This window comes from Neoarius graeffei, chromosome 2, assembly GCF_027579695.1.
Source record: "Neoarius graeffei isolate fNeoGra1 chromosome 2, fNeoGra1.pri, whole genome shotgun sequence".
NCBI classification, from domain to species: domain Eukaryota; kingdom Metazoa; phylum Chordata; class Actinopteri; order Siluriformes; family Ariidae; genus Neoarius; species Neoarius graeffei.
The window spans coordinates 111,383,068-111,395,105 of NC_083570.1; the positions used below are offsets into that span (position 1 = coordinate 111,383,068).

Genomic DNA, 12,038 nt, shown 5'->3' on the forward strand with positions numbered 1-12,038 from the left:
TCCTGGTATCCCGTCATGAAATGTTAAAGCACCCCGGTGATTTTTCACACTAGTGACCGTAACGGTCCTCGTAATCCGTCTCCGTTCTCCCTGTATTATCAGACAGCTGATCGTTTGAACCCCGAACCCGACGGCGCTGGCTGAAGAGGCCCAGCTTTAGTCCAGCTGTCACAACTCTGTGCTTTACTGCAGACGCCATGGATGTGTGTTAAGTGTCGAGATTAGAGCTGACCTGTTCCCATGACATTCGGTGTGTAATGGCTTCCAGCTGCAAAGTTGAACAAGCCGCCAAGTCACGAGCACAAAAACCATCTCTGGATAAGCCGAGGAGGAAGAAGGGGCTTTTATTGAAACGGTAATGAGGAAAGACAGAAACGAGAGCATTGCCTGAACAGTATAAACGTAACAAAAAGGGATTTATAATGCGTCACTGCAAATGAAAAGATTCTACAAAGCAGAGCTGAGCGCGGAGTCGACTTTCAATCACGGACCTACGGAGATCATCGCGGCTCGTTAGTCTCGGACCTACGAACGGTGTAGCAGCTAAAGTGGATTCGTTCACCGACTGTCTAAAATCACTGATGTGTGTGTTTTTGCATACAAAGACTTATTTTCCCACAAAACCCTTCTGCTGAGAATTTTTTTCGGACTAAAACCATTTGGGATCATATTACACACGTTTAAAAAAAAAAAGAAAGGAAAAAAATACCCACAATCTAAGCCGCTACAAATCATTTACAAAGCAAAAGTGAATACAATTGTTTAAAAAAAAAAAAAAGACACGACACACAATTCAGGGTACGACTGAAAATAATCCCAGTACGCTTTTAACTCTCTTGACTTATTAATCACTGATTATTAAAAATACACAGTGGAACCGTTTCAGAGGGGAAACGACTCTGTGATTAATTTAAATGTCGACAGGATGGACGAGACGGGTTAAAATCAAGTCCGAGACCTGTATAACACAACACACCCATGTAGGAGGAGGAGGAGGACAAGACGAAAGAAAAGAAAGAATAAACAAACAGTTAGCGCAAAAAACAAACACACACCCTATAACCACTTCACTGCAGTTCCCGTCTCACAAGTGAAGGCACAAGTGTGCATCTCCATTGCACGTTATAAAACAAAAAAATGAAGGGGAAAAAAATATATATAAATCACGTACACACACGGATTAATTCCAGTTAGACTCAAGTGCACTGGAGCTACTATGCGTTTAAAAAAAAAAAAAAATTAATAATAATTCAATCTAAAGTCAACAGAGCGTTTTGTTCTAAAGGTGAGACAGTTAATAAAGCGAGAGGCTCAGCAGAACGGCGCTGTACACTCCATCTGAACAACACACCTGTGTTTGGGGACTGCAGTGAGGAATTAACTCATAAGAAAAAAAAACACAAACACAAAAGTGAGTGGGTGTGGTCTAGGGTTTCGAGGCGGAGCCCTCGGGCGCCTTTTCGTCGTCTTTGAGGCCGTGCTCAGCTCCGTCGTCGGGCAGCTCTCCCTCCTCTGTGGCTCCCTGGAACATGTCGTGGGTCCACTTGGGGCTGCCGCTGCTCCCACTTGCTCCGGTGCCTCTGCGTACGGCGAAGGAGCCTCTGCTGCGCGGGTACATGCCCCGCCCACGGCCGCGCCCGTCCACCCACTTCATCTCTCCCTCGCGGTCGCGGTCACGGTCGTCGTGCTGCACAGAGACACACAGATCGTTTAAAAACGAAGGCTGGCTACGAGTCTAAATCGGGTGTGTGAAGAGTTAGTACCTGGTAGTACTTCCTGCTCTTTGGGGTATACTCAGGGTCCCATTCCTCCTCCGGGGGGCGCGCTGGCCCGCCCATATTAGTGGGGTTTCCGTTGTTATTGTTGTTGGGGTAATTTCCCCTGTTCCATCCTCGACCTCTCATTCTCGGCTGCAAACCAAACCGAGAGTCGTCTTTTTTTTTAAAAACCATTTTATTTACTAAAGAGAAGTAGTATCTCAGCCACCACCATAACCATCTCCAACTCAAAGCTGAGATCTCAGCAGATTAATAACAGTATAAAATGATTTCATACTATACGAGATCCCAATGGAACCTTGGCTGAATTTTCTCATAACGTGCATGTTCTCTAGTGATCGACCTGCCTTTAAAAAACACCCCCGACTACATTCTGTAAAATTTCCAGCCTGCGCAAATCATCTCCAAAGTGAGCTTTACATGAGAAGCGGGGCGGGGGGGCGGGGTTCCATTCCATTATGATGTTTTGTTTAAAATGCTGCGATCGCAGCCATCAGCAGGATTTGCTGCCATCCTCCTACTGGGGAATTTTAGTCCACACGGCAACGGATTCAGGTGAATCTGATAAAATTGTTTATGGTTTCGGCCTGGCGTCCACACGGCACCGGCGTTTTGGGTGCCCCAAAACGAAATCTTTTGAGAACGGGTTCCAGAGTGGAAAAATCTGGCAACGGCGCCGTTGCGAAGTCATCTGGATGAGTAGAACGGATTTGTTTACGATGACGTCACAACCACATGACTGTCAGTGCTTCACGCTGGGTAGAAGTGTAACGAACTCGATGCGAGTTGTCAACAAATCCTATAACTTGGTTCATGAAACGCGCTTACAAAATATTTTCACTGCTTTCCAAAAACAAAAATCCCGCCAGCAAAAATAGGAAAAAAAAAAAAAAGGGCGCGATCTCACCTCTTCAGATGTTGGTTTAAGTCCGACAACACATTCCTCAAAAAGGGTGTAGAAGAACAAAGTAATCCATCAACGTGTAGCATTCAATTTATTCCGGACCATTAAAGAATTCTGGAGGATATCAGAATGTTGGCGTACCGGCTTCCATCTACCCCCATTCATTCCTCTTTCCGCGTCTTTTGTTTTACGCTACTGATTAATAATCAAAACTATGTGGCTGATGCTACAGAAGAAGGGGTTTATGCGCACGCGTCTACTTCTATTGTTCTGGTGTCTCCGATGGAACCGTCTTACAGCACACGTAGAGGTGTGGCATGTGTATTGCATCGTTTTCAGCAAGTGTTGCGTTGCCATATGTACCTGATATTTTACTGATCCGTTGCCCATGTGGACGCGATATTTAAAAAAAAAAAAAAAAATCTCGTTGCCGTTGTCGTGTGGATGTAGCCGCAGACTAATGTCTAAGCGCCGCTCACTGAGACGTTCATCCAAAATTTCAGATGCCGCAGAACCGTGATTAGTCACGTCACGATACCTGAAGGCGTTTCTACGGCACACAGTTGTGCTCATAAACTTCCAGAAAGAGAGTAATGTTAAACACACAAATCATAAATACATTTTTAATCTCTTTAAAAAAAAAAACATTAGAAAAATAAACCAGAGCGTCAGTAACGCAGGAGCTCACACGGCTGTACAACGAGAAACCAGACTCGTTTATTATAATTAGCCAAGTTGCTCTTCATGAGAATAATTAGATCTTCCAAAACAATCAATATTTATTAAAAACTGATGAGGGAGGAGTCGTGATTTTCCAATCAAAATCCAGTGAAAGCTCTCCCCCCCCCTCTCATATTGGGCTACAGCTGGGGAGCTAACTTTATATAAATAAATAAAAAATTTTAAAAATAAGTACATTTTTTCCAATTTTAAAGCTCGAGTTATTAAAAAAAATAAAAATCAGCTGCGTCATTCAATTTGTAATAAAAGTATTTATTTTGCTTAAAAATCTCACGATATCCAAGATCTCTCAAAGTGTCACAATATGCTTTTCTATCATGATATTGATAATATATCATAATATCGCCCAGCTCTGTGTCACACCAAGCGGAAAGACGACTTCTTTAACGAATTAGTGCTCGATTTTAGTCTGTGACAGCATCACTGGCCCGAAAAAATAAAAATAAAAAATTTTAACCCTGGCATTACTTCACTGAACTTTATAATAATAATAATAATAATAAATATTATAATTATTATTTAAACATGAAATCCCACGTCACACCAACCAGTTGCGAATCATGTTGCAAACATGGAAGCTTTCATCTATGATCAATGTTTTAAAATGAAACCACTTCATTACCTCATCATATTTATATTAAAAATAAATAAATAAAATGTTAATTAAAAAAAAAACTTGGACTCACAAATCCCCTGTCGTATCCCCCGCGTCCTCTATCGTATCCCGTCCGGTCGAATCCTCCGCGCTCATACCCTCCTCTTCCTCTCTCATAGCCTCCTCTCTCCATGTGGCCCCCGTCATAGTCCCGGGGGTACTCTCGGGGGCCCAGGCGGGACTTATCGAAGCCCCCTTTCTCCATGTGCTCCATCTCCTCGCCGTGGTAGTCTCTGGATCGATATGTGTGGGGCGAAGGAGATGAAGAGGAGGACGAGGAGGAAGGAGAACGCTCGCGCTTCTTCTTGCTTTTCCTTTAATTAAAGGAAAAACCAGGACGTCATTAAAAACACGGCAGATCAACAAACAAACAGTCACAACTAATGAGCTCATCTCACTTTTCAAATCACACTTTTGAAAGTCAAACTAAGATTGGAGGGGCAGCAACGTCCCCCAAAAAAATTATAACACGCAAACCCCTGCATTCTAGTGCTTATTTTCACTAAAACAAGTTATAACCTTTAAGCCTTTTTCTTTCATGTACATTAATGATTAACATGTCAAAAAGATCAAATTTAATTCCCAGAGTTAATGAGTAATTTTCAGGAGTGCGTTTAGAAAGCGCGGTGATTTTCCTGCTACACAGTTCATTACTTTGAAAAAAAAATCAGACAGTTGGGGGCGTCGTGGCTCAGGTGGATAAGGCGCCATCCCATAAATCCAGGGACCCGGATTCGATTCCGGCCCGAGGTCATTTCCTGATCCCTCCCCGTCTCTCTCTCCCACTCATTCCCTGTCTCTACACTGTCCTATCCAATAAAGGTGCTAAAAGCCCAAAAAATATCTTAAAAAAAAAAAAAAAAAAAGACAGTTGACGGTAAACTCAGCAAAATCCCAAACCAGTGCTGTTAAACAGTAAAGGCCTGTTAGAGTTTCTAAAGCTTTCAGGTTTCGATGTTGGGGACGTTGAGCCTCGTTTATCAATCTTTTAGTCGAGCTGTGCGTTTGCAGAAGCTAAAGTGAACTAAACATTTCCGATTCAGATTTATGCGAGTTGAAGCCGATTGTTTACATTAGTTCGTATTGTCTGTAAATTTAAACGCCAATGAATACCAAATTCCTCATGTAAATCAGGGGCGTGGCTAGGATTATTCAGGGTGGGGTCACACACCGACTGGCAGCCTGAGTGCATTATGTAACAAAAAATAATTCCCATTGCTAGTTTTAGGCAGCTTAGAAACCGGCTCTTCCATTATTGCTGTTTCTTCCACGTTTTCTTGATGTGTTCTAGAAACGGCACTAAAACTTCGCTTCGAAACCAAAAAATGCAACTTTGATGGGAAAAAAAATATATATATAATAAATCGCTTACCTCTCTTCACGTCGAAAGGAGGAAAGTTTTGCTTGTTTTGACATGGCGAATTATTAACACAAGAGGAAATACTCGTAATTCGCAGCTAAAAGGACTGCAGCTACACTGGCAGCTTGAACACGCTTTCTAGTGCGATGTTTGGGCTGTTTAAGGACCGCGCCCATGCAAGGATGATGCAAAGTATTACGCCACGTCTAGGAACGCGAAAAATAAATTTCTCCATTCGGGAAACCAGAGATTTTCAAGAGTTTTGTCAAAATATCCGGATTTCCGAGCAAATCCGGAAGACTTCCATCTAACAACAACATATGGAAGGAGTCTCCAGTGTCAGTAATGTTTTCTCTGAGCAGGTTTATGCTTTCTCAGTAACAGAACAGATTTTTTGTCTTGTTCACTTTAGAGATAGGGAGAAAAAAAATAAGAGGCTGGTGAGGGAATGTTTATGACACTTTCAGCAAATAATCCAGAACATTAAATCTAACTATACCAGCGTTGCAGTCGAGTCACTAAACTTGGAGTCTGAGTCCGGTCTCAAGTCCCCAGTGCTCAAGTCAGAGTCATTAAAAATAAAAAAAAAAATTGAGTCGAGTCCGAGAACAAGACTCCAACCGCACCACGTGACGGTGTCTGTAATTTTTTTTTTTTTTTTAAATCATCAAAATTCTGTATCATTTTATTGAATGCAATTTTGATCACTATTTTGTCGCTGCTATAGCAAGTTATGAGTGTTTGAAATGCGCTCTGTAATATAATCAGTCCAGATGTCAAAGCAATGGCCGTAAACGAGATTCGTCGAGACATCATAGGACGGAAGTAAAACGGACAGCGGAAAGCAAAGCGACCAACGTTGTCAAAAGACGCGCGCGCCCTCTTTCGAGCCGGAAGTTGTGTTTGTTTTGATAGCGATCAAGAAAGTTTGAAAAAAGTAGGCAGTAATCGTCATTTAAACTCGTTTTTGTGCAATACTTCGTTTGGAAACCGGTTTTCAAAATGGCGGCACTGACACCTGGCTGACACTTCTTCGCGTTTCGAAGTCTCGCACAAGTCTGGTGAAGATCGCGTGGATAAGCGACGCCTGCCGTGGACCAAACCAACTAAATTCAACACGGCTAAAAACCGAACAGGCTGATAAGTATAATATTTAAAATCGCAATTAGTTGCCGATACGGGTCACGATATAAGGTTACTAAAACCCAAAAAACGTCATTGAATAACTCGTTAAGAAATAAAGCGAGTTTAAAAATGACTGCAGTTCTCCTTTCACATTAGTTTGTTCCTGAACAGGTGAGTGTGCTTCTCTTTATCAGGGAGTGTGAAGTATTCTGTCAGAGACGGTTGGGAGACGGATGAAAGTGCAGAAGGTGTGTTTATTAATACAAGTGCAGACAGGTAAACAATTCAAAACGGGCGATAGATAGAGGCGCAAACAGGCTCGGCAGAATCAAAAGACGAGAAACGGGAAATCAGGGATCAGGAAACCGAACAAGGAAATAAGGCTCGGTAACGTGTCAACACGTGAAAAGAAACTCTGGCGTGTCCACCCCGTTCCCCGTCTGGAGGACTTACTTGGACTTCTTGTGCTTGGAGGATTTATCAGGAGAGAGTTCTCGGCTGGGGGTGCGTGACCCGGCTGAGCCTTTGCCCCCCTCACGTTTGGGGTATTTTTTACGTCGCTCAATATCCAAACGCAGGTCCACTGACTCTCCTTCGTATTTTTTACCATAATCCTGCAGAGACACAGCGACGCACTTTTAAAAAAAAAAAAATCAAAAAAATCAACCAACGTTGTTCTTACATCACCACAATATGTACTTTAAAAAAAAAAAACGACTGTGGTTAATCCTGGACTGGACAACCAAGCCTTTAGGATATATTACAGTAGAGTAAGAGATGATAATCACTTCACATCGCAGCAGCACAGGAATGAGAAATTTCATAATCAGGTACTGGTTGGACAAAAATAAATTCCATTACATTCAACAGGTTCCAGGCGACAAAACGCACTGGTTATCCCACAAACTGCAAAGAAAAGTCAAATATTTCAACCTAATCCAACATTTCAAGAAAAAAAAATAATAATAATTAAGCAGTTATCCATTTTAAATTGCTGTTAAAAATAATAATAAAAAAAATCTTTCAAATTGAACATTTTCATATTGTGAGGCAGAAACGCACTGTACACCAAAAATTTAACCAAACTCCATATGAGGTGCGCCATCTACTGTTCACACAGAGAAACAACGGACAGTTTAATACATTAGTGCTAGCGGAGATCTTTATTTTCACTTAAACGAGCGCACAGTTCTCATCTCCCCCTCCCAAACAGTCAAGAGCTCATGTTTGGGGAGGAGTTAAGGCCAATTTATGCTGACAACCCAGTCCTCGCAGATGGCGTCTGCGTAGCCCCCTCACCTTCGCAGACGCTCTGCGCGCACCTCCCAAAAATTGTGACCGCCGCAGAAGCCTCGCAGACACGCACTTCCGCTTCCCTACTTTCCCGGTTTGGTTTGTTTTCACGACCGGCATTTTTAAAAACACGAGTGAAGATGGAGCAGCACGAAGAGCGGTTGATCGAGGAAGTACGGACATCTATACGACTCCAGTTCTAGTCATTATAAGTAACCGAAGGATAAACGCTCCACTAACCACACCCACCAACTACTCCTAGCGATTTCGCGCCCCCTTGCGTTGTGGCGGTGAATAACATCGTGCACGCCTATTACTCCCCGCTCAACGATAAATTACAACTGTCTGCGAAAAGCTATCTGCGAAAGCCTTGTCGCAAGAGCATGCAGAGGCCTTTAGATTTGCACCGGTTTAAGCAGCTTTCAGGGGCGACACCGGTGTAACTTTGTACCGTGTGAACGCTCTACCGGGGCAGCCCCGGTGCTACACCGGAGTAAAAGTTGCCGTGTGAACACCCCTATAGACAACTCGGTGCTACGCGACTCATCGGCTATCAGCTCATGTACTACCAGATTTGGCGGAATAACTTAAACGGATGCTTATAGCTACCTGAAGATGGTCGTTGTTACAAATTGTACCTTTTTTCGCGTAGCGAAGGGATCGCTCCATGCCTAGATAAAGTGACGAGGGCTTCAGGTGGTAATATAGTTTGTGCATTTAAAAAAATATATATATATTTTGTTTTATATACAGCGCATTAGTGCCGTTTTATGAACCTTAAGTCTTCCGAGGTGTTGCAGTGGCGTAACAGTTGGACTGATTGAAATGAGTCGATAACGGTCTTAAATTGATCAAAACACGACAAACAAATAACCAGCTAGCAAGGTGATTTACCCGTAACTGATAGAATTATTATTATTGTATTGCGTTTTCAACAATAGACATCACAATTTCATTTATTTTTTTATACGGTCCTTCTGTACGGCTACAGTGGCGATGTTTCCTCAAGCTTCGGGAAATATTCTCAAACCCATCTGCAAGTACTCGCCGCTTGGTCTGCTGATGAAAACCAACATCGCCAACAAATATTTCAGTGCAAAAAAATGTATTTTTTTTTTATTTCTGGCCACTCATGAAGTGAAGACTCACCAAAACTTGCCGTGCATCACACAATTGGTGGCGACGCTTCTGATTTTTCATCGCGAGTTGTAGCGTGACCGCAACGTTTGTGAATCGATGGTAAGCAAAGTTAGTCATGTGTCGATCGGCGAATACTCGCGTCATCAGATATCAAATCGTTTCCTTATGAGCTTTCATGGTTTACGCGTAAATCATCTTTAACCTGGAGGAAATGTGCTTCTCTTGCTAGTTAGCGACGTTGTCATCATCACGCCAACGTAAGGGCCTCTGCATGCTCTTGCGACAAGGCTTTCGCAGATAGCTTTTCGCAGACGGTTGTAATTTATCGTTGAGCGGGGAGTAATAGGCGTGCGCGATGTTATTCACCGCCACAACGCAAGGGGGTGCCAAGTCGCTGGGAGTAGTTGGTGGGTGTGGTTAGTAGAGTGTTTATCCTCCGGTTACTTATAATGACTAGAACTGGAGTCGTATAGATGTCCGTACTTCCTCGATCAACCGCTCTTCGTGCTGCTCCATCTTCGCTCGTGTTTTTAAAAATGCCGGTCGTGAAAACAAACCAAACCGGGAAAGTAGGGAAGCGGAAGTGCGTGTACAGCGGATGTAGAGTGGACCAATCAGAGCCCTCTTGTCTGCGACGCTGTATTTCAATATCAAACAAAAACGACAAATCAAAAGTCAATTTTTTTTAGACTGGCAAACAAATTATTCGTGTAATCGTGCAAAATATCAGTCTATTACTCTTCAGAAACCTTTTTTGTTCCGCGTCTTTCTCAGTTTCGTTTGGCGTAATTTATTTTGGTTGCGATTCCAGCTCTCTCGTTTGCGCTCCCTGACTTTTTGCTTACAGTTTTGGCACAAACTTCACGTGTGGGCAGGCTGTCCAGGAACGCGTTCCCGTTGGCTAACTTGTGTTTGACTGACAGCTACGCTCAGCCATTCCCTACTCGGATTCTGGCGGACTGTTTGATGAGTGACCGATCCATTGACGGTAAACAAGGATGGAGTGGACTTCAGTGGTGACTATGATATTGATTTTACACTTTGTTGAATTAATTCAATATCATAGTCACCACTGAAGTCCACTCCATCCTTGTTTACAGTCAATGGATCGGTCACTCGTCAAACAGTCCGCCAGAATCCGAGTAGGGAATGGCTGAGCGTAGCTGTCAGTCAAACACAAGTTACCCAACGGGAATGCGTTCCTGGACAGCCCGCCCACACGGGAAGTTTGTGCCAAAACTGCAAGCAAAAAGTCAGGGAGCGCAAACGAGAAAGCTGGAATCGCAACCAAAATAAATTACGCCAAACGAAACTGAGAAAGACGCGGAACAAAAATAAAAGGTTTCTGAAGAGTAATAGACTGATATTTTGCACGATTACACGAATAATTTGTTTGCCAGTCTAAAAAAATTGACTTTTGATGTGTCGTTTTTGTTTGATATTTCAAAAGTATTGTATGAACATTTTGGCACAAAATTGATTCCATACCGTAGGAGCACGTACGGCCGGTTGTGACCGAGGCTTTAGGACGTCGTCAGCGCGATGACGCTTTCGGAAAACGCTACCCGGCTTTTTTCGGTAGTACGAGCGCGCAAAGTTTCATCGATGTGGTTTCGAAGAAAATTTATCGAGATCAAGTCCAATCAAGCGCCATAACTCTGAAAATAATCGTTTCTCGTAAGCGATTTTCAAACTCAACTTAGATCATGAATAGTAATACGAGCACGAAGGGGGATTTAAAAAAAAAAAAAAATTTAATTTACTACTCATTTCTGGCAAAATTTTTAAAATAATCCTGAAAGATTACAGATCTCTAAAAAGCACAGGTGGACAGTTCCATCTTCTCCGTCGTAGTAAACCGACCTGAGCAGCAGAATAAACAAAAACGCAGCATTTCGAAATCAACAGCTCTAAAATACACAATGACAGAACTTACGTACGCAGGTCTCCAAGTGCAAAGGTGCCCGTGTTTATTTCCTGAACAAAAATGGCAAGAACAGAACACAAACAACAGAACACAGATCTCATGGGAAAGCAGCATGCTCCATGCTTTCCCCATGGTGATTAGTACAGAGCCCCACGTGTTCAAGTGCACTTCCAAGGAAGAAATACTTACTATAGCTTCTGTTTAGATGTCCACTGAAAGGCTTGGACAACATCTCAATAGTCACTTCCATTCTGATTAGCCTTTTTGTTTGGGCATGACCGTACCCACAGAATAATCATACCAGAAAAGCTGCTGGGGGGAGGAGGAAGAGGAGGAGGAGGAGGAGGGCGTAACGTGTATACGAGAGGTACTCGGGTTCTTGTGTATTTAGAATTATTGCACCTCCTTTAAAAAGGGGGGAAGGGGGCGTAGGGAGGGAAGGAGGGAGGGAGGGGGAGAAAGCACATTGCTCTTTCAGCTGGCACACAAACTGGGCTGGAATTTCAGACTTTCGAAAAACGCTCGGTCACCTTGTAGTCGCTCTCGTCCATATCCTCAAACAGACGAGCGTGCTTCTTAAAAGCACTGGGGGACACATCAATTCTCCTGCGGGGACAGAGAGAGACAGGAAGTGAGGACACTGAGGAAATCAACTCGACTCTGTACGTTCACCATCGTAATCTTTCATTAAAGTAGTCCAAAAAGGCAAGTCGATTCATCGTGTTCATTCATATGACGTTTCCAAACAGGAAGTCTGCCATGTTGGATGATGATAACCAGGCTTTCGTCTAAACCGGGGAACAGGGGTGCCGCGCCCTCTTACCGAAATGCCGACTGAACCCCAAGTCACACTTGTGCCGTAGCATACAAGTGCATGGCCTAACGTGCAATCTTTCTCAAAACGATCTTTTCTCCGTGAAAACATCCCAGCAACGCTACGTGACAATGTGTCTGATCATCAAATACGTTATAATTGCTCCAAAAATATTCCAATCATAGTAGATACACCGCCAGACGGTGCAAAAGCAATCCGAATTGGCGTTTCAGACCGAGGCGCCGTGTTTAGTTGTCGCGGCTGCTCTCGCGAGATTTGACATGGGTTACATACAAAGTCA

General features: G+C 43.1%; 1 protein-coding gene across 1 annotated transcript in view; it reads right to left on the reverse strand.

The window, feature by feature from the left end:
* Nucleotides 1-328: 328 nt before the first annotated feature.
* The window catches only part of thrap3b (thyroid hormone receptor associated protein 3b), a 65,162-nt gene continuing 53,452 nt past the window's right edge, over nucleotides 329-12,038 (reverse strand). Inside the window, exons 8-12 of the mRNA XM_060904475.1 lie at nucleotides 11,454-11,529; nucleotides 7,017-7,177; nucleotides 4,110-4,392; nucleotides 1,764-1,910; nucleotides 329-1,687 (exon numbers count right to left, since the gene is read on the reverse strand). Coding sequence (XP_060760458.1) covers nucleotides 1,427-1,687; nucleotides 1,764-1,910; nucleotides 4,110-4,392; nucleotides 7,017-7,177; nucleotides 11,454-11,529 — 928 coding nt within the window. The 3' untranslated portion in view covers nucleotides 329-1,426. The remainder of the gene's footprint in view (nucleotides 1,688-1,763; nucleotides 1,911-4,109; nucleotides 4,393-7,016; nucleotides 7,178-11,453; nucleotides 11,530-12,038) is intronic.